Here is a 22,667-nt window from a genome sequence, read left to right on the forward strand (position 1 = left end):
ATTTTTTTTTCTGTCAAAGGTGTTTTGCCGCAATAAGTGGAACGGATGAGGGACACGTACCTCAAAGCAAAAAGAAAGGCGTTGTAGGAGAAAAAGTGTGTCTCGGCACCTTATAAATTTTCGCTCTGCATTCTGGTAGTTTTCCTTTGTTTCCTCCTCTTTATCCAACACATGTCTCTTGTTCATCAATAAATTGCGCATGTTGCATCTCTTTGGACCCAACATGGATGTCACATCAATATTGTACATATGTGTATTGAATGTGTACTGGATATGATGGCGAGAGAAAGAGAGAGTACAGCACATGCAGTACTTTTTCTGCATACACCACAAGAGGTCAGTATCAACCTTTCGTCCCACTACACTTGCGAGGTGAATCTAGGTGTGAGAGGCCACAGAAGGGCCAAGGTCATAAAGATTACTGCTCCAATAAATCCGTTGATAAGACAAAAGTAGGAGCTCCACTTTGGAGCTGGTGGTTATTTCAATTGATTCTCATTTTAACCACTGACCTTCACTTTAGCATTTAATCAATGTAATACATAAGGTGTACAATGTTGGGTTAGGACTACCACATTTAAAATCCAAAAATGTGTGCTGAGGCACCAGTGTAATATCAGAAGACATGAGTGTGCTCTTTGGAGACACTGACAAGAAAACTTTGAGATGCTGATTACAGTTTTCCTAGAAGTATATGCTGTTACATCGCGTCGCTCCTCCTCCATGACCATGTGATCCAAGTTGATTACAGTCCGCCAAGCAAGGGAGGACAACCTGAATACCCTCATCTTTCAGGGAGCAGAGTGCAAGATAGGCACCAAAGAGCAGAGGAGGAAGTCAGAGCAAATTTTCTTCACGAGAGCTGTCATTTGTGCTGTTTTACAGGGGTTGTGTGCTGAAGACTCCAACACTGAATGACATATAACACATTGCAATGCTGGAAATAAGGAATAGAGATGACACAGAGAGGGGGTCTGACCGGGAACCATGCAAAAAATTTTCTCATTCCATTGAGGAGATCCTGAGAAAGCCCACTTGCACCAGAAAAGAGGAAAAAGTTCATCGCAACTGGTCTGTTATCAAGGAGAACACCCGGATATCAAACCAGCTTGTAGGCGCAGGTATGCTCTTGACATAAGACTAATGTTACATACTTTATGCATGGATATACAATTTTCAATTAACATATTTGTTTCCCCTAAAGAAAGTCCGGAAATCAGGCACCATGAAGAATCTCCAAAATCCCCTGCAGAATGTATCAGTGAGTATCATTTGAAAATAATAATGATGATAATGATGATAAACCAAAGCGGTAACTAAAAAGATTTCCTTGCAATTTCACTTTTTTTTTTTCCAATGACAGTAGTGATCTAAGTCCCCCGTTATTGATAACATAATTATTCCAATTTATTAGGTGGCAGAAAAAAGAGGCAAACCAGGATCACTTATACACCATCGCAGGTACAGGAGATGGAGAAGGTCTTTCAGCAGACTCACTACCCGGATGTCAAGACCAGAGAGCAGTTGGCCTCATATCTGGTCCTCACTGAGGGGCGAATACAGGTACACAAAGAAATGTTCATGATCTACCCGATTCTGTTCATTTTTATTGTCAGAAGTCATTTAATGGATTCACCGTCTGATTTTATTTCACAAATAAAGTAAAACTGTTGCCATGCCTTAACATGCATTTATGATGCAATCCACAAGTAAAGCTCAAAAGCGCACCACTTTTCTGAAAAGTGAGAGGAATGAGAACAAACAATCTTCCGTCCTTTAGATGCCCGACTGGTGAATATTTTGTATGACGGGAAAAAAAAAATCTTATTTTGCTGTTCTGTTTAGATTTGGTTTCAGAATCGTCGAGCCAAATGGAGGAAGACTGAAACATTGAGAGACATTCAGCTGACAGACAGACAGCATACACATTCGCACAATAATTCCCGGTTATTTTATGAGGTAACTTTCAAATACATTATATATATCATATAAATGCACACACACTGGACACTTCGTTGGGTATCCCTGCACAGTTATAATGACATGCAATGTAAAATTCTGCCTTTTGAGGAGATGATAATACAGTACTGAGTTTTAAACAGCACTGTCGTAGCGTAGTCTTCATTTGACGTTATGTTTATTATCGTGGTTATGCATTGCATACCAGTAATACACAGAATTGTGACAGTACGTAGCAGTGGAGAGATGTCTCAAATGTGCAGGTTACCTAATGAATTGTCTTGTGATTGAATGCGTGCTTTTTTTTGTGTGTGTGTGTGTGTGGTGACATGAAACCACCAAATTACTTAAACAAATGTCCAATCATTGAAGTCAATTATCATCAACTAAGCTATTTGTGGCTGTGTTGGGACAACATGTCATCAACATGCACCCCTTTCTCCATCCATCAGAAACCACGGCTGGCAACAATGTGTTGGCTGCCACGTTGCTCACAGGAGTTGTTGCATTCAAGACTGCTCCTCACAGCAAAGTCACCTCCCAGCATGCTGGCCGAAACACATTTCTCACATCGCAGAAGTCCGTATTTTGACATTCAGACGGTGACCTGAGAGTGATGAAACGATTAGGTTGTGACATTAGCATCACAATGTTTTTTTTTATTGAAGGCTTTGATGTTTTTAAGCTAATTTACAACCTGGTTGTGCTTTTATGTCGTGGTCTTTCTTTACAATAAATGTCTTCTTTAAATATTAGAGTGAGTACTGTTGTGACTGTTTCTCCAAAGGCTAAATAAACACAAAATGAATTTCATTTTATTTTGTGCTGCAGTCTTGTGCAGGAGATGTGTTATTTTCATGACATCACATTCCTTTGTCAGAGATAAGATAATGCGCCGCCTATGTTCATCTGTTTGACCTTCTGACCACCGGTTCTTATCTTAATTTGAGCTTGTAAATTGAGGTTGCTCGCAGGTCAGCTGGGGAAGTTAGCAAAACATGAATGTGCAGCAACCGGTGAAAGCGATGGCCACAAAATTACACAAATGCCATAAAAAAAATAGTTTCATGTACTGTATTCATCTTGATGGCTTTGAATGTAAAATGGCTGTCGTTTACGATAAATCGTGCACAATTACACTGTTGTCAGTGTGGAAGGCAGTTATACACAAAGTTAAACATACTTAAGATAATAAACCATTTTACCTGAAATAATGAACTTTGAAGTAGCCCTCACAATAAATTAAAAAAGTAATCCTTTTTATCCTTTTGAATTTGAATTTTGGCTACAACATTTTACAAATCTGTAAATTTAGAATGCAAGGCATGGATGATAACAGTTAACCATTTCGGAAATCACCGTACCTAATGCAGCAGTTATTACATGAAATTTTCCAGCAGGCCATGTATCTGTATTTTATAGTGGTGGTCCTGAACTGTTCAGCATCATAGAACTGTCCCTAACGTGTTACCCCTCTCATGTAGCTAATTGAGTTCACCCAAGTATTAAACGGCATTGTCCCTCTTACTATGATGCAATGCGGTTCTACATGACTGCAACCATCCATCCATTAGTCGCCATTTAATAATGGGGCACCTATTTGCCGACAACAATTCACACCCATGGACAATTTAGAGTTTTCATTTAACGTAACATGCAGGTTTTTGGAATGTAGGATTGAAAATATTCCAACCCAGAACCTCACAACGTTTAGGCAAACATTCAAATCACAAATATTTCTAAATTATTCTTCATTTTTACAATGTTCCAGAACATTTGGAGTGTGTAGTTATTCTGTCACAGGCTATATGAAAGATGACATGATGTCTGCTGCTTTTCAAAGACTGAGGCATCCAACATGGATCCAACAATGACCCAGCCAACCCATATCCTTTTCTTTTGTGTGAGGGTATTGCTGGTAATTGCCAATTATAGCAACGCTGGCACAACACAAGCCACTCTATCAATACCATAAATGATTTGACAGGATAAGAGCTAATAAAATCTAACAAGGTTTTGTGTGAAGTTAAACTTTTCACCCCGGTTATTTATGTGTTTATAGCCCGCGTTACGCCATCGGTACTTTTTGAATGAGGCGTTCGTCACTAAATGCTTCAAACTATAAACTACAGTGGGTGGAGTTGAAAAATATGTACAGACACATAAGAGCCTAGAGGTGGCGCCCTTGCGCCCATGAATTAGCAGAAATGACGCCGTGTTTTCCTGAGTGACCTGGTTTGAAAAGCCCACGACTTCATCTATATGCCGCTACAGTTCTTCTGATGTCGTGTCTCATTTTTTAGGGAAGGAAAATATAAGATTTCGACCACATATTTTAATTTTCTGGCCGCTCTCCAGGAAAGGGGGCGTATATTCCGCATCCCCATCCTCCTCCCGATCGCCTCTGCGTTGTAGGGAGAGACCGGGAGGAGAACCGCAGACCAACAGGCTGGGTGGGCGGGGGGTGGGGGGACTGAGAAAGCCGGACAGTGAAGGGCGATGGCGGCCGGTGCGGGATGCGGAGAGTCCGTGGATCAATACCGGGCCGAGGTGGAACGGCTAGCCCGGGAGCTGATCGAAGCGAACGGGGAGAAGATTCGGGCTGCGGAGTGCGGGCTGGTGGTCCTGGAGGAAAACCAGGCGCTGAAGAACAAGTGTGCCGAACTGGAGAGCGAGCAGGAGGCTCTGAGGAAGGAGTTGGAACAATTACAAGAGGTAAGAGACTGGACTACGCTCACTCACTCACTCAGGGGGCGCCCGCTGCTGATGATGTCTAAGCACCTGTGTGGCGTGTGCTGGAGGTCAGTTGAAGAACCTGAGAGTTCATAGGCATCACTTCACTACCTAAAGTCTTTCTTAATTAAAGGAACTGTGAAAATGCTTTTAAGTCAATCGGGCATCTTTATTCAAGCTTTGTGGTGCTGCACTCAGTATAACCATGCATACATACAGTAATGTGTGCATACTCCCGATCTGTTACCTATTTCATTGATGACACTATACTGTTAAAAGGCAGGTGTGTCAAGCTCATTTTAATTGGGCCACATTTTGTGGTTTTTCGCAGAGGGCTGATGTGACTGGAAATGAGTTATCACCTCATCATATTATGAGAACACAGTTGCCCCTGCATTTCATTGTTAGGATGTGTTTATTTTTTTAACATCAAATTGAGGTTGAAATAAGATGTCATGGAAAATAGTGACAACCAAATATAACAACTAATACTCCATTTACGTTGAGAAGAGCTTTGGTGAAAAACACATCTGTAAATCTGTAAAATGTGAGCTAAAATTGTGATTTTGGTCCAGATTACCTGCAAAAATTAAAATAACAAATCTACTCTGCAAAAGCAAAGCAGACACACCTCATTTGCTTTAGTGGGTCACAAAAACATGACGTGCTTTGAGTTTCGCCGCTGTGCTGTTAGGGGTTCCCATTTATTTATTATATTTATGTTTCAATATATTCGGATTTACATGGGAAAGGAGAAGAGAGCCAATCTCTCTTTTTCGTTAATGGATGCTACAGCTTCTTGTTGCTTTCAAGCTTAGTTTGTAGTAGACGTGTGCACATTGCAGCATGATGTCTTTGATCCACTGGTGAAAAGGACACTTTGATTCGCTCCTCTTTCATCTATAACTGCTTCAGACAACAAAGTGTATGCAGGAAAGTGGTTAAGATTGCACGATTGTCTGTGTCTCATGTGTTGTCTTGTATTATTTTGTCATTTTTTGTTAACTTTTCTTTTGATGGCAGCGTGAGCACCCGCAGCGGCTCTTCTTGTTGCATGTTGAGAGGGAATAAATTTCATCTGTGCTGTAGCACATTTGACATTAAAGTTGTATTCAATTCAATTCAATATTCAATTCAATTCAATTCAATTCAATTATGATAGCATTTCTGTGGAGTGTAAAACACCGGGTCTATAATTTAGCCTTGCAACGCATAACATAATGTATTTTATTTGTAGGGTGTAAGAACATGGTGGAACAACAGGGCTATGGAGACAATGGAAAGGTTGGTAACGGTTGCTGTATAAAATATTGCCGATTCCTCACACCCAGGGAGAAATAAAAGGATAACTCATTCAATGTATGAGTATATATACATTGAATGAGGGAGGTTTTGCACACACTCTTTGTCTATGTTAAGTCTTCATCTAACATGTATACTATTTCATAATGGATATACAAAAGTTTGGAATTGGATTTTCAAGAAGCACCTGTAAAGGTCTAAATAGCATTGCTGCAAAAAAGTCACAATATCATCATCATTCTTCAAGCTGTTTTTCACATGGACATATTTATTACAGTGGAATGTCTCAGGCCGAGCACAACATGTCCTGGACTGTCAGTTGACCTTTGATTTGGTTAGATTTAGATCGACACCATGGTGGGTGGTGTATGATCTATGATGAATATCATGAGATGAGTAAACAACCGATGACAACTGTTGATGACTAAACTTTGAAACTCAAGGAGACAGACAACACTGCATTTCTCACAGCGATAATAACATCACACAATTGTCTGACATGTTTGTGAGATAACAATGAGTAACAGAAACAACATAAGGTGAGAATAAGTGTGAGTATCTTTAGTCAAATGTAATAAAATGATCACATTTATTTGGATGTGACTCATCATGCATCGCAAATGAATTTGTATTTCCTTTTTCCCACATTCCAAACACGCGCACATCACGTTAAGTGAGAACTGTAAATTGCTTATTGATTTATGTACACAATTGCCTGGCAACCAGTCCAGGGTGTATCACGCCTCTCTCCCAAAGTCAACGTGGACAGGCTTCAGCTCGCCCATGATGTTAATGAGGAGAAATACTGGAGACTAGAATGATGGAAGGATCTTACCAGATGGTAGAATAGTGGTTTGCATGTCTGTTTCACAGTCACAGGATCTGGGTTCGAATCATGACTCTGGCCTATCTGTCACAAGTTTGAATGGAATCCTTCCTTGAACAGAAACTTGCTTGTGAGGTTAAGTGAAAACTCGAAGATGCGAATGTGAGTGTGAATGTGAATGGTTGTTAATAAATGAATGGATGGATGGCCCTTACTAGATACTTTGGGAATTCACAGCCATGTTTTTTTATAACTGTCTGATGTTATGTTTGATGTAACACTAGTGGTAGCAATTCGGAGGGTCTGAGTTCAATTCTTGGCTCTGATCCTGCTGTGTGGAGTTTGCATGTTCTCTTGATGTGAGTGTCGGCTTTCTGTGGCTTACATCAACGTTCCAGAAACATGCATGTTAGGTTCATTGAAGACTCTTAGTTGCCCATAGGTATGTGTGTGTGTGTGTGTGTGTGAGTGTGTGTGTGTGTGTGTGTGAGTGTGTGTGTGTGTGTGTGTGAGTGTGTGTGTGTGTGTGTGTGAGTGTGTGTGTGTGTGTGTGTGAGTGTGTGTGTGTGTGTGTGTGAGTGTGTGTGTGTGTGTGTGTGAGTGTGTGTGTGTGTGTGTGTGAGTGTGTGTGTGTGTGTGTGTGAGTGTGTGTGTGTGTGTGTGTGAGTGTGTGTGTGTGTGTGTGTGAGTGTGTGTGTGTGTGTGTGTGAGTGTGTGTGTGTGTGTGTGTGAGTGTGTGTGTGTGTGTGTGTGAGTGTGTGTGTGTGTGTGTGTGAGTGTGTGTGTGTGTGTGTGTGAGTGTGTGTGTGTGTGTGTGTGAGTGTGTGTGTGTGTGTGTGTGAGTGTGTGTGTGTGTGTGTGTGAGTGTGTGTGTGTGTGTGTGTGAGTGTGTGTGTGTGTGTGTGTGCGTGTGCGTGTGTGTGTGTGTGTGCGCGTGTAGCTTATGGATCCTGTTTTGGTGCCCAGCACAAGTCTAACGTAAAGTCAAACTGTGAGCATGGGTGTTGTTTTCTCTCTTTTGGTATTTTCGCAGATGAACGCTTCTGAACTTTTGTCTCATGATCTAAAACCCAAATGCCTTCAGTGCACAGCAAAAACAAAGGAATTGACCTTGTAGTTCCAACACAGATACACTCGCTGGTGACTCAAACAAGTGCACATGAGCAATCTAAAGACGTTCTAAAAAAGGGCTGTATGAATCCTTGAGCCTTCACATACACAACTAGTCATTAGTTTTGAATGACCCTGTCACCATTTAACTGTTTTTTAACCCTTCCATGGCCCTCTTTAGTCAATTCTGATTTTTGCCCCTCAGTATGATGCAAGTCAGTTCTATATGAAATAAAAAAGAAAGAAAGAAATAATGTCATCGATACCTACTGTGCATCCGTTGAGATCGTTTCATGTGTTCCTGCCTTGTGAGCCCAAAGTCTCCCTGTCTGTCTGTGTGTCATTCGGTGCTTACGCTTGGCACAGGGAACATTTTCTGGAGGTGATATTACTTCCACAAAAAAAAACACCCCTGGGTCTTATCTGTCGCACGCTTCTATCACTGTAGCAGAGTGCAAGCCTTCCACTACAATAATATCACATCCATTCCCCCTGCTCTCTGCTTTGCATTGTAATACGGCAGGGAACCTTTGATGGAATCTGATTCAGTTGTTGTATGGCCTATGAATCTGGAAAATATTAGCATTGAAAACCCAATATGCATTACTTTCATGATGTCTCACCATTATTATTTTTTAAATGAATAGACCTAGAAATCTTTTAGTTAAAACTATACACCTGCAAATGATCACGTCATCTCTTGTATTCAGCTTTGTGTTAGTTAGCAAGTAGATGGCAAAGATAAACCCTGCTGACCTCACCACGAGGCAATACAACAGCATGATAACGGCATCATAGTAAAGAAAGCGTACTTGGCATTCACCCAGTCGGCGGCAGTCGTAGCACTGGCCATTTGCATGAGACAGACAAACACCCTCAAAACAGGGGGGAAAAAAAGTGTGCTGTAATTCTTGATCCAAGGTATTTTGACCAAACCATGTTACAAACATGTGATTAAGACAGTTTAAATAATAAAATAGACAGGGTCTTTATGTACTTGTGTGAAATGAATTTCAGGGCGGGGAGATTTACACATATGTCTTTCTGCAATAACACTTGTTCTAATATTCTGCCCTCAGTTCACTTCCGAGCTGATGATTGTGTGTGCTCAGGTCACACACATACTGCACATACACGGTTGGAGCTGCTGCAAGTAGAAAAGAAAACATTAGGTACACTTTGTGTTTGGGGACTGAAAGTGCTCTTGGTCTTAAGTCTTCTGCGCTGATATATTCTTCTTTTCTCTCAAACACACACACACACGAACACCCTTCCCACTGCATGCCCCCCAGCCCAATCACTCTCTCCATCCTGTATGCTCTGGATGATGCTGGATAGTTGCCTAATCCATGGCAGGGGCCCCTTTATTCAGTGGTTCAAGCTTGTTAGTGCTGTCTCTGGCCAGATCAACCTCAGGCAGGACAGTGGAAGTGGAAGGAGGAGGAGGAAGAAGAGGGTGCAGTGACTGTGAGAGTGAGACAAGCTATTCTGCCTCAGCACTGTGCTTGTATGGCTTTACAATGATGTAGACATTTTTGCAATTATCTGTACTAGGATGATCAGTGAGCTGGATGACTCATGGATGTTTGTTTGCGACTATCCACAGACAGAAAGAGAAATTGCATCTTCATTTGTTGTAGTATGTCTGCACGAAATGTGTCAAAGGAGCTTTATGAGTCATTTTGGACATGTTACTGTGCCTGCAAGATACGGCGCGTCTTTGTTTTGTTTCCTGCAACTTGGTTTGCCCTTTGCAAAATTCTTGCGTGTTAATATTTTATGGCTGAAGACACAGTTATTTTGTTGCTCATGTACTGCCTAGAGAGGTAGAGAGGCAGATGTGTAGGTAGGTAGGTAGGTAGGTAGGTAGCTATGTATTTAGATTTCTTGATTCACAGGTCTTGGCTCCATTTGCAATTTGCCTCCAATCGACTTGTGGCCAGTTCTTTGTTGAAAAAGTCCCCAAATTAATCAGTCAAATCATCCATCCATCCATTATCCGAGCTGCTTATCCTCACGAGGGCCGTAATCAATTGTGGTAGCACATGCAACAGCATTCTGACTGCTTGCACAATGTATTGAAATCCAGTACAAGAGCTTTATCTAAATGCTACCTTTCTGAAGGTTAATAATGCCAATTTCTAACCGACACAGTAAAATGTTTGCAAATTTAACATATGTGTATTATTGCAGTTGTTATTTGAAGTGGTGTACAGATTCAAAGTGTCCTACATCAGACTGAATTTGCTGTATGTACTATTTTGGTTGTGTCTGTTTGATGTATGGAGCAGCATAAACGGTGCTCGGTGGGATACAGTGTAGTGTATTGTATCGTCTTCACTCTACAACCATGCATTTTTAATTCCAAACAAAAGATGAACTCTTTGCTCGGAATACTTTTGAAACCAGACATCAAGTCATGGTCATAAATCCGTCCCGATGATACATTACAAGTTTGTCTGCCTCCTCCATTCTCCTCTTACATTAGCTTGCAGTGGTGGGAGGGCGGTAAACACCGAGGAATGAGACGGATCAATACATCCTGGGATTGTTTTGTTCCCTCTCTTCTTTCTGTTCAGTCCACCATCCCCCTCTCTCAACATAGCCTGTGGCCCAACCCTTGTACTCCCCGCACCCCTTCATATATGGTCCCCTTTGGGCTGAAGTGGGGAGTTCGCATCAATTTGTGCGGTATGAAATTTGCTGAGCTGAGCTGCACTTTTCTGTGAATGAAATGAAATGAAATAAAAATGGTCAAATGTGGAGCTTGAGGAAACATTTTGGTTGTGCATGCATGCAAGTGGGTACACTAATGGGTGTGTGTGTGGGGGGGGTGAGTCATTTCAATCAATACACAATTCCATTTTTTAATTGAATATTTTACTCATCACTTGATTAGTGGCAACATAGCTCAGACTCAATTGTTCTATTGTTCCTTAACTGACAAAGTGGGTGAGCGGGTGCGCGATGATTGTAATACATTATACACACCAGGTTACCTTTGACCCCGGCAAGAGGCTCGCATGAGGCAGCTGAGCATCGAGATAAGGAGTCCCGCAGTCGCCCTTAAATATGTTGAACTGCACCGATTTGTGCGCGTGTGCGTGCGTGCCTGTAGTCAGAACAAGAGGTGAAGGTCATTTTGTCAGCAGCTTTTTCCCTGCATGAGGGTGTCTCGTGTCAGTAAATGCGGCAGGCTGGGTGCGGATGTTGTGATTGAAAACAGTGAGGGCGGGACGGCGGCGCAGAGTGTGACTGTGTGGCTGTAGCGCATCACTTTGATCTCTTTGTCTTTTCTGCTTCTATGGTTGTGTTGATGTAATGGAGAAGAGGGCATTGTGGGCGACCATGGCTTGTCTGTGTGAAATGAGTGGCCGGGCAGAAACAGCACAAATTGAAGCATAAACTCCACCCTGGTTGTGCTTGATTTCGGATATACATTTGAATGTTGTTTTTATGTTTCTGTGGCTAAGTATAAAGAGTGGTACCTCGAAGATTCGTGATGGTCACTTGAATTTGGTGGACTTTCAACACAGTATTTCCCATTGAGATCACAGGCCAAAGTCTTACAAACATAATACATCAAGCTAATTGTCTCACACAAGTGTAAAATGAAATCATATGTGCAATGGGAAAACGTTAAAACATAACACAAACTCTTATCTTTTATATCCAAGTAAAAGTCATTTGGCAGTTAACCAGTGTGTGGCTAGCTAGCTAGCGGCTTGTGCAAGAAGTCACTCACTCCAACGGACCACCCGTGAGATTCATGACAACAGTCACAGAAGGGCCAAATTAATTTGTTTCATTTCCAAAATGTGTTCACAAAATGATCCGATCTACACAGAATTAAAATTGGCTGAATTCAACAAAAACTTTTTCAGCGTGCCAGAGAATCACCACATGAACCTGAAGACCCATCCCAGGTGTAAAAATCCTAAGTGGGCACCATTGAAACTGGATCAAGTTCTGGTAAACAAAAGGCTGAAGTTCAATCTTTGATTGAATAATTATTTCATCAAGCGGCATAGCTCAATTTGCTCAAATAATAGACCGTGTGTTGTTTTAGCATCAGCTTACTGCAGTGACTTTCTATGGCTTCCACTGGGTGAGTCACTCAGTGGAAGCCCCATGGGTCAGTTCCACCAGGATGGCTTGAGTGGCAGCGTGCTAGTCTTTCTATTGTTGTGTGTCTTTTTCTGCATCCGCTCCCCTTTCTCTGCTGCAGAAAGACAAGACAGTATCATCAAATGAGTCCATCTTTCATTCATCTCGTTCTCTCATGTCACTTCTTTGGAAGCATGCAGTGACATTTACACCCAGTTGGTTAGTGCTTTTCTTGACGTAACGTTCTTCATAATATGGTATTTTTATGTGCCACTAATAAATGTATGAAGGAGATTCAGTGAAAGAAGTTGTGCATTCAGCAAAGAGGAGACCATGTAGGTCGATTTCCACACAGTTGACATTAGTGCTTTATTTCATATGCACCCGAGGCAAGCTACTGAGGGGAAAGTAGGCACTCAGTGCTTTGTTGAAATGGAACTCGCAAGTTTACAAGGGAAACTGATGGAAATGTTCCTACCATCAAAAATAGATGAAAATACACTGTAATCAATGAGAATATATGCATACAATTAAATAATACAGGCAACATAAAAGTCTATTTTAAAAGTACAAGTCAAACATCGGGTTTCTGTTCTTGTGTTATGACCCTTGCGCAATCTCACCTCAGAGCCTTGTTTCATAGCTCTTGTATTTCTTTTTATCAACGCATTTGACTTTTTTCTTCTGTCTTAAAAATCTGATCATAACTGCATCATTACATCTGTCTGATCCTCTCTCTCTCTCTCTCTCTCTCTCTCTCTCTCTCTCTCTCTCTCTCTCTCTCTCTCTCTCTTTCTTTCTTTCTTTCTCTCTTTCTCTCTCTTCTTTTTTGAGTCATTGAGCTCGCTCTCCTGGTCAATTCAACAGTGACAATCAGAATACCTCCTGAGTGAGAGTGCCTGTAGCCAAGTGTATTTTTAACTATGCCAACGTGTGAGTGGTCGCCCGAAGGCCATCTCTGCCGTGTGTTGTTGTGGTTGACTTGCTCCTGGTGTCCTGGCAGGCACATTAGCAAACAGAGAGAGCAAGTTGAGTATATGACACAGTTACAGATGGTTCACAGCCTGTTAGCAGGATCTTCATTCTCTCTGCTCACACAGTTGCCAAAGCACGTAGGCCTATGTGTGTTCTCTGCATGTAAAGAGACACCAAAAATGAATGTAACACAAAACAGTAGGACAAAAATGAGCAATTATGTGCAATTATCGCCACTGCATATGAGTACAAGTAAATTGGGTTCTGTTTATTTTTTGTGTGTGTGCTGTTCATCTCAGTTCTCCTGTGACATAAAAAAATTAATAAATGGAGAGATAGGTATACCACGTCTGTTGTTATAACTGTAGTAATGGTGGCAGCGCATACTCCACATTATCTTGGATGTACTATGTAATTGAGTTGTTCAATTCAAGATCTGATCTCCACTTCATTATGTTCAACAGACAAGTCTACAAAGAGGCTATAAGAACAAAATCAGATTTGTGGGGGAGAATTGCGATCTTTGGAGCACATTTTACATAGAGCTTCTTCTAAGGCGACGCATTCATTGTCCATCGCCCGAGCACAGAATTGTGATTCTGGGAAATAATCCAACCTTCTTTCTTATCAAAAGCAGACTTGAGCCAAATGAACTCATTCGAACAAGACATATTAAACCGGCTTGTGCTTGGCAGCTCTTTCAGTGGCATATGCATGTTTTACTTTGTGTAGTGTGTGAAAGCAGCAGATGTGAATCTTCACAATGGCACAAGATCATCCACCGTTTTAAGATGTATTTCTGGGGATTGCAGTGCTATTGTAATAGCATTGTTGTTCTAAATGTGATGGACAGTGGGTATTGAGCACTAAACAGTTGTTACAGTGAAAGCAGAAAACAACCCTATTTTTGTTGGATAAGCTTACAGAAAGATAAGCACTATGGTGAAAAAATGCATTTGGTTCATAAGTCTAGATTCAGAAGCGGAGTTGAAAAAGAACATATCAGCACACAAATGAGCTAGCAACTTTAATCAGCTTATATGTTTGTATTTAACCCAGTCTAAATAGCTTTGTAAAATTATGTGATAAAGCTGAACAGGTCAACTTAATGCCACTAGTCTTATGTTTCATATTCATTCAGTCTTTTACATGAAATATCATTTTTTGCAACAGTCTTCTATGACATTACTATTTTTGTGCTTGTACTATGACTGTAACTCGATTACCCAGCTTCACTCTACTTGTGAAAATGTGCCTGTGTGTGTGGTTTTTTTTTGTTTTGTTTTGTTTTGTTTTTTTTATTTATAGATGACACATTTGTGACTTGGCAATTTTCCTCATGGCTGAAATGCACATGGGGACTTTTCCGTGTCTTTAAAAAGTGTGGACGGAGGGCATTTTCTCCCCAGAATCTCTACCACAGTGAATATTTATTAAAAAGAGAATTAAATGCATGCAGTAAAATGAGAATTAAAACAAAATTACTGTCACAGCTCTTATGATGCTGATCCACCTGATATTTTTACAATTTTGGAAAATTCTTCTTTGTAAATAATGGAAATATCTTATAATCTATTCCGGGGTCAAGCTGTCACCATTGTTAGCCCTAATGCAAGAGTAAAAGGAAGTTGACAAGGTCCACACCATGGAACAACGTACATCATCTTTGTTAACAAGCGATGGTGTTTTGTTTTTCTTAAGTGAAACTGTAACATTTTATGTTGATGCAGACAGCCGTGTTGCTCCTCTGCCGCGTCCATCCATGTCTCTCTCCATGTTACTGAACTCTGTGATGTTGTCAGCTGGGGTGGCCATCTGGACTGCACGCAACTGTAGATGTCATGTGTATCTGTATGTGTATTTATACTCATCATAACTTCTTGTGAGTTCACTAATACCGTACCCCGATTGCTATGTTCCACAACTACATCACTACACGCCTTCAGTAGGGATTACTGCTCAGCAAGCTGCCTTTTGGATGAAATTTCAATCAAGTTTCACTGAAAAGATTACATTTTGATTGACGGATTATGATTTCACATCTCTTGCACATGTTTTAAAACAACGGGAGTCTTCATGTTCGGACAATTACAACTTGACTTACGAGTGCCCCGATTTGGGAGGTTTTCAGTCATAAAAACTGTGGCAGGTCCTATTTCCTGCTCTTGAGTTGTAACTTGCTCGCAATTTTTTTTTTTGTTACAAAAGCTAGATGGTGTCAGCAAATGACCGACGCAATCAAAGACCAAACAGATGCGTTTTTATCAACAAAATGAATTTGAACCCACATTTGGCAGGTTGCAGGTTGTTAATTTGGAATCCTGGTTGTAAGACTTTAATCAATGGATATTTAAATACAAACAGTGCAGCAACATATGTAGGCATACAATATAACAATACTCCCAGGCATACATTCTTTATCCTCTGTGAAAAATGATGTATATTACTGCTGCTTATTGAGATGTGTATTTGGTGCATTTACTATGAAAGTATTAGAATTCCGCCCTGTGATTAGAGTGTGTACAGAAGAGGGAACAGTACAATGTGACTGGGCTTTCAAGCATGAAATCATGATCCTCAAACTGTATGATTCTTTACATTCAAATTAAACTTAAGGCACTACTGTAAGTGAATTAATCAAAAAGTGATTATTCATGAGGTTATTTTGACAGTCTAATTAAAGTTAACATTAATTTTATCACTAATCCACAATGAGTAATTAAAGAAGGCAAATGTTTTTTACTCTCTAAATGCTGTTCATTCACCCTGAAATGTGACTATGAGGCAGACCTGATGCGTGCAGTTAATTATGAACAACGATTGAGTGTAATTGGGGTTATAAGAGTGTAAAAATAGATAAGTGCGCACACGGTGCACAGCTAGCAGGCACTCCCCTGAGTCCTCATTAGCATCTACCACAGATGGGTAAGGATTTCGGGGTTCGAACACCTTACTCACCTCCCCTTGTCCGGGTTTGCGTCCCATGTAAGCTTCCCCAGCCTCCGGCTGAGTACATGCAGGTGCTGCCCCATTGTCTGGACTTGAGCCAGTGAGGCACACAAGGCCAAAGTGCCTGAGGCCAAATTCATTATGCGTCTTTCTTTCTCCAAATGAGCTGCCAATTGCCGATTTTGAATGAATATGATCCTGAGGAAGTGCTATTCACCCTTACCACACACTTCTTTACGAGAAGAATGGTGCTATATCTCCCAAGTAGGACAGACAATGGGCCCATACAGGACAGCCAGGAGCCATCATCACAATGACTCAGCACTTATGCGTTATCACCGCTTTTCACATAATTAGTTGAAAAATGCACAGCTGTCACTGTGTTATTTTTAGCTGGGAGGTAGCTGCCTCGCAACAGCAACAGGCCGGCCAGAGCGTTGGAAGAGGGCAATGAGTCACAAGCCATTAAGTGTCACTTTCTTCGATTCCCTCTTATGTGGAGCATCTGCCAAATGTGGTGGACTTTTAGGAACATGCATGGAAGGGGGTTGTTGCGTGAAAACATAATGAATCTCCATGCACGTAATACTAAATAATTGGCAGTCCATCTGTTTGTCTGTGAGTCTACTAACTAAAAATAATGCAAATGTAACGTTGTACTTCAATTTTGATAGCACTTATTTGTTTTACAAGAAAAAAAATCACATTGAAGAAGGAAGAAAATAAACAATAAAGAGGATGAAATAATAATTGGCTTATGATAAATAAAATATGAATACAAACAGTATAAAACTACTACAAACAATTAATTGGGCTTTTCAGATGATAATTAATATAACCACTGTTATGTTTTTGTTTTATGGGTTTTTTTTTTTGTTTTTGTTTTTTTTTTTTGCTTTGATGGCTCGTTTGTGAAGGGCTGAGTTTAAAACCAGCTTTTGTTTCTAAATAAACTTTTTTTAAACTGACCTTCCTCAGATATTTGAAGCCTCTCTAGCAGGGGTGTCAAACTCATTTCACATTGTGGGCCGCATACGGCCTCCGTAGATGTCAAGTCATTAAAATTATACCATACTCTGTTATAAATAACCAAAATAGCATGTCTTTCCTTTGTTTTGGTAGAGTGAAGCACAAGAATATGAGGAAAATGTTGAAATTTAATGAACATATCTTTTACAAAACAATTCATGAAACACCTTAGATTTCCTTAGACAAATTTGCAATTTACTTTTATCATTCACATATATGCATTGTAACTGATCCCACTGATTGCACAAAGGCACAAAACTTTAACAAGTATTTGGTATTGAAAAATATAGTCATGCATTTTAAGATTAAACGAGATTTATAAAGAAAAGATTGTGCCCTTTAGCGGATAATCCATGCATTGCACCTTATTAAAAATATTCATTCTGTGTCTTTTATGCATTTTTTCATTTTTAAATTATCCTGTGGGCCTGATCGAACCTCCTTGGGGGCAGGTTCCGGCTCACAGGCTGTATGTTTGACACCCCTGCTTAGAGGCTATTGTGTTTGCTTTTCATGATAAAATTGATCCACAATGTGAACATACTGTAAGTAGTGGGAACTTACACCTCCGGGAATGGAAAATGGAAGAAAATATGCTGTTGGATCCTCCATTGTAACTTTACTCCTCTGACAAGACCCTTGACAAAAGTTATATCCAGATGAGCATTTGTGAAGTCTGAGATGGCTGATGTTGGATGACATAGCTTGGCATGTCTTTCCAAAGCAAACTCTTCCTAACGTGTGTAGAGACCTTGCTTTGTGGATAGGGTGCTGTCATTCTGGAACAATATCCGCCAAAACTGTTCCCATCTAGTTGTAATCGTCCAAAAGTGTTGTCGTAATATGAAGAGTTCTAGTCCAATCCTTGTCAACAATGGGTAAACAGTAATATATCAATATCAGAGGTGAGCAATTTACAACATTTTGCTCGTCCGCTATTCGTCAGCAGCCTAATTGGAATTGGGGTTTGTGTGCGATGTAGAGTTAGTTTTTTTCTTGACACATATTTCAGTCTTGTTCATTTAGAGCTCTGTGTCTGTGTGTGTTTGTATGTGCGGACGTGTGCTCGCATGTACGTGTGTTGCGTTTGTGGATCTCAGTGCTGCAAATTTGCAATGTAATAGCCCTTCTGTTGGTTTTACATCACAAATTCTCCCTTTTGTGTTCTCGGTGTGGTGGAAATCCAGTAAGTAGGGCCCCATGAGGCCAGCTTTTCCCTTCTTCCTCCTGCAGAGTTCAGCTGTGGGTGACCGTGCTGCTGCTCGGACATTGGCAGCCGCTCTTGCGCGAAATGGGAATTTGTGCTCATTCAAACAATGCTTTGCATTAATTAATGCTTTTATTCTCTTAATCATTAACCAGAATGTCAGTGTTCATTTCCCAAGGAGGAACAGCGGGTGGGTAAAAGGCCAAACCGCAAAATGTGTGAGAGAGGAGAAAAAAAATGAGGTATTGGGAGAGAAAAGTATATTAATGCAAAAGATAGGTGCTGTGGGTCCTGTTTTTAGATCCCAAACACGTACTCTGCCAAGAATGTTTTTATTACATTTTGGTGCGATTGCACTTTTTTAGTTGTGTGAAGGATCAAAATTTGGATTGTTGATTCATGCTTAAACATTTGAGCAGCAATTGAAATGTCCATCCATCCATCCATTTTCCGATCCGCTTTATCCTCACAAGGGTCGCGGGGGGTGCTGGAGCCTATCCCAGCTGTCTTCAGGCAGTAGGCGGGGGACACCCTGAACTGGTTGCCAGCCAATCACGGAGCACACAGAGATGAACAACCACCCGCGCTCACACTCATACCTAGGGACAATTTAGAGTGTTCAATCAACCTGCCATGCATGTTTTTGGAATGTGGGAGGAAACCGGAGTACCCGGAGAAAACCCACTCAGGGGAGAACATGCAAACTCCACACAGGAAGGTCGGAGCTGGAATCGAACCCAGTACCTCTGCACTGTGAGGTCGACATGCTAACCACTGGACCACCGGTCAATTGAAATGTAATTTGGAAAATACAATTGAATTTGTTTAGCTGGTTTGTCTGCACATCAAATTTCCTTAGATGAGGTTGGAATTTGTTGTGTTTTTAAAGAATCGTAAAAGCTTTATTTGTAATGAAATTTGTACACTCTTCTCCTCTGTCATTATTTTCTTTACAGTTTGTTTAACGTCATTTAAAGTTTGCCATCACTAGTGGTGATTGCTGATTGGGAAAATAATGACATGGCTCTGCCTCACAAACATTCAAACTTACTAAGTTACCAACCACGGTTGCTTGCGCGATAAATATGTAATTTATTTCCTGATCCGGTCAAATTGTGTCGTCAGACAAAGAGGTCTGCCTGTGACATTCTGGCTGTTCTCCTAAAAAGTGCTGGATTGCTTATTGTGTTTATTTATCGACTGTAGTGGCGGTTGTGGGAATTAACCTCTGCTAACCTCCAGGTGACATTGTTTGGAAACCTATGTGAATATATTTGAATAATTGTTGATGATGCATGCCATGTCATATATGTTCGAGCTTATTTGCTTGCAGCAGAATGACAGCTCAGTTACGTTGGTGTCTCCTCACTTTGATTTTTCCATTCGAGCCTCAGCAGCTTTTTTATAACACGCCAGCTCTCAGTGCAGTGGAAACCTGTGTCAGGAAAATTGGAACAGTTTGTCTATTGATCAAATGAAACCTCATCCCTTATCGGTAGAAGTTAACACAATTGTGGTTAAGGGACAACGCCTGAAAGTTTTGCTTTGCAGACATCATTGTGATGGTTGTTGTCTTCCATGCCAAGATAACAAACTTTGATTTATCAAACTGCGCTCTTCATTTCCTCAGGCATTCGGCCAAGCGTACAGCAACCAGCGCAAGGTGGCCGAGGACGGCGAGAGCAATGAGGAGACGTTGCTGCAGGAGTCTGCCTCCAAGGAGGCATACTACATGTCTCGTCTTTTGGAGATGCAGACAGAGCTGACCTTGAGTCGCTCCGCGGCTTCTAACACCCAGTCAGAGAACGAGGGGCTCAACGCGATCGTGCTGGATCTGCGAGAAGTGAGTTTGCAAAGGTTATGCTTCACAAGGTTACTCCCAATGTAGAGGATCTCCCCACATCTCGCAATACAAACTTAGATTTGGCATCAAAATGTAATCTCGGGGGGAAAACGCAATTGTTTTAAAAGGGAGTGGGACAAACAAGCACAACATACAACTTTCAATTGCAGATCAGCCATATTTTTGGTCATAAAGATAATGTCAAAACAACAGCTCTATCATTTGATGTGCATTAGTATGATCCCATTTTAAAAAATTAACTACAACCTGAAAAAAAACATGAATTACAAAGGCATTGAGCCGTATTTGGAGAGATGCACTTTGTCATAGTCAGAGGAATTATTATTCATCTTATTTTTCCTCCTCATTATTATGAAAGGCTCAAGGCATGTTCTAATTTCCAATTAAAACTTATTTCAAAAGTTATTACGACTCCAAGGAACAGAATACACCAAGAGATGTTCTAAAAGAGGTCAGCCCTCTGTGACAAGATGTTCTGTGACATGAGAGAGCGATGTACATTTACTTCTGTTGGAGGAAATTTCTAATTGACTTTGACGTCTATCCCAAAGAGCTCGCAAAGATGCACAAGCGAATGCCTGTTTTGTTTTATGTTTCATTTTATTTGATTTGGGTGGCGCAAGGATTCTTTTTAGATAGCCAGTGCTTTGGGGGAAAATATTTACACGTATTATCACGCATTACGGTGTGCATATGCGCAGGCATGTCAGCAGACATTGGGGGGTCAGCATTGGAGTTCGAGTTGGGGTCAGACACCGGGGCCACGACGCCATTGTAGGTTGCAAATCCGGGTCTCAACTGGGAATAAACACCCTGAGCTCGGCACATGCGGGACTCAACGAGCAAGGTTGCACAACTACTACAAGACTTATTGTACACTTGAAAGCATCACAGCACAATGAATGAGATGGTGCTTTCTGCACTCCTTGCTTTACCCATAAAAGCTAGCACTCAAACCAATCGCTGTATAGTTAGCTCAAATATTGCAGTAGACTAGTACGGACGTTTAGCCTCGATTAGCTTCAAGAGTTTGAGAGCTGCTGTCAGCATTTATGAAGCTCAAATCGTTTCTTAATGATCTACATGTACGGTCTAGTCATCATCTCGTAAAAGTGAAGCATTGTCCACTCTCATCCTACACACACACGCACGCACGCGCGCACACACACACACGCACACACACGCACACACACACACACGCACGCACACACACACACACACAAACACACACACACACACGCACACACACGCACGCACACACACACACACACACACACACACACACACACACACACACACACACACCTTCCTGTTTTCCTATCATTTAGATGAGCCACACCCCCCCAGTCCTATTTAAAGATTACTTTACATTGCAAATTGCACAAAAATAATCACTGACTGCCACTTTGCACATTACAAGCATGCTGTAGGACTTTTTTTGTTTTGTTTTGGTTTTTTGTAAAGCATTTTTTACACGTTTCATTGCACGACAGACAGTTCATGTAAGACATTTTCTTACGGAGGGGCCGGTCAGGGAGCCTTCTCAGCCAGTGTGCTCGACATCTCACACCCGAGGCTCGCCTGCTAATGACTCACCTGTAGCTCATCACTCCTCAGTGCACCTTTGTGCCGTAACGACCTGCATTGACCTCATGAAGTTTTCGCTTCCTGTGTAGCTATTTCCTCTCCCTGTGGATTCTTCGCGTTCTCCCTTGAACTTTAATTTTCAGTTTCTTTGTTTTTTTTCTGAGTTGACTTTGCATTGGCTACAATAAATTATGCAAAGTTTTTGGCAAACGCCATTCCTGTCTGTTGTCGTGCGTTCGGGGTCACATACAAACCTTAGCACATTTAAAATGTCAGTTTGTCTCTTGTGCCTGTGCCGCAGACGAATGAAATGCTGGAGCTCCAGAGAAGTAGGATGAGGGAAGAGAACAAGGAGTATAAATTCAGAGAAACGCGGCTGCTTCAGGATTACACGGAGCTCGAAGAGGAGAACATCACCTTGCAGAAATTGGTCTCAACGCTCAAGCAGAGCCAGGTCAGTGGTGAAGCCATGAAATACTCAAATGAGGGTGTGGCCATGTCTTTTGGCTTCTCACACTCTTTATTTATAGGTAGCCCTACCTGCTGTTACACATTAATCTCTCATAGCTACAGAAGGCAACTTGAGCTAACCTGCATTGTCATCTTATTTGTCTGCACCCCATTTATGACAATTTTGTTGTCCGGTATCCTGCAGTTAACATGTACAAGATCCAATGAACTCCTTGATAAGTATTTTTTAATTGTGGTTGTTCGCCTTCTTTAAAAACCTTGTTACCCCTCACCCCCAACACACACACACACACACACACACACACACACACACACACAGACGTAAATTTCTGAGAAGATGCTATCAATTAAGAAAACAATATTCTAGCAAGTTCGGGTTCACACCATCATGTCATGCCTTAAACCAGGGGTGTCAAACATACGGCCCGCGGGCCGGATCCGGCCCGCAAAGGAGTTTAATCCGGCCCGCGAGATGATTATGTAAAGCATGGTGTCAAACATACGGCCCGCGGGCCGGAACCGGCCCACAAGGAGGTTCAATTAGGCCC

General features: G+C 41.3%; 2 protein-coding genes across 5 annotated transcripts in view; both read left to right on the plus strand.

The window, feature by feature from the left end:
• Positions 1-805: 805 nt before the first annotated feature.
• On the plus strand, positions 806-2,714 carry LOC109530332 (ALX homeobox protein 1). Its single transcript, XM_019893944.1, has 5 exons — positions 806-1,121; positions 1,205-1,261; positions 1,415-1,563; positions 1,846-1,959; positions 2,412-2,714. Exons 1-5 carry the CDS (start codon positions 935-937, stop codon positions 2,568-2,570), a joined length of 666 nt encoding a protein of 221 aa, XP_019749503.1. The 5' UTR covers positions 806-934; the 3' UTR covers positions 2,571-2,714.
• Positions 2,715-4,172: 1,458 nt separating this feature from the next.
• Positions 4,173-22,667, plus strand: part of bicd1a (bicaudal D homolog 1a) — a 28,288-nt gene continuing 9,793 nt past the window's right edge. For 3 of the 4 annotated variants that reach the window (XM_019894282.1, XM_019894284.1, XM_019894285.1), the window contains exons 1-3: positions 4,174-4,674; positions 19,828-20,040; positions 21,950-22,102. In XM_019894282.1, the coding sequence (XP_019749841.1) occupies positions 4,459-4,674; positions 19,828-20,040; positions 21,950-22,102 (582 nt within the window). In that variant the 5' untranslated portion in view covers positions 4,174-4,458. Of the gene's footprint in view, positions 4,675-19,827; positions 20,041-21,949; positions 22,103-22,667 lie in introns of all 4 variants that reach the window. The other variant, XM_019894283.1, reaches the window with a different exon arrangement.

Source organism: Hippocampus comes, unplaced genomic scaffold (assembly GCF_001891065.2).
Source record: "Hippocampus comes isolate QL1 unplaced genomic scaffold, H_comes_QL1_v1.1 scaffold104, whole genome shotgun sequence".
NCBI classification, from domain to species: domain Eukaryota; kingdom Metazoa; phylum Chordata; class Actinopteri; order Syngnathiformes; family Syngnathidae; genus Hippocampus; species Hippocampus comes.

Excerpts from the sequence above, each read along its gene's own strand:
- LOC109530332 (XM_019893944.1), top strand. The coding sequence starts at position 935 with ATGCTGGAAATAAGGAATAGAGATGACACAGAGAGGGGGTCTGACCGG. Across the intron at positions 1,122-1,204 it reads AAACCAGCTTGTAGGCGCAG|AAAGTCCGGAAATCAGGCAC; the intron begins GTATGCTCTTGA and ends TTTCCCCTAAAG. Across the intron at positions 1,564-1,845 it reads TCACTGAGGGGCGAATACAG|ATTTGGTTTCAGAATCGTCG; the intron begins GTACACAAAGAA and ends TGTTCTGTTTAG.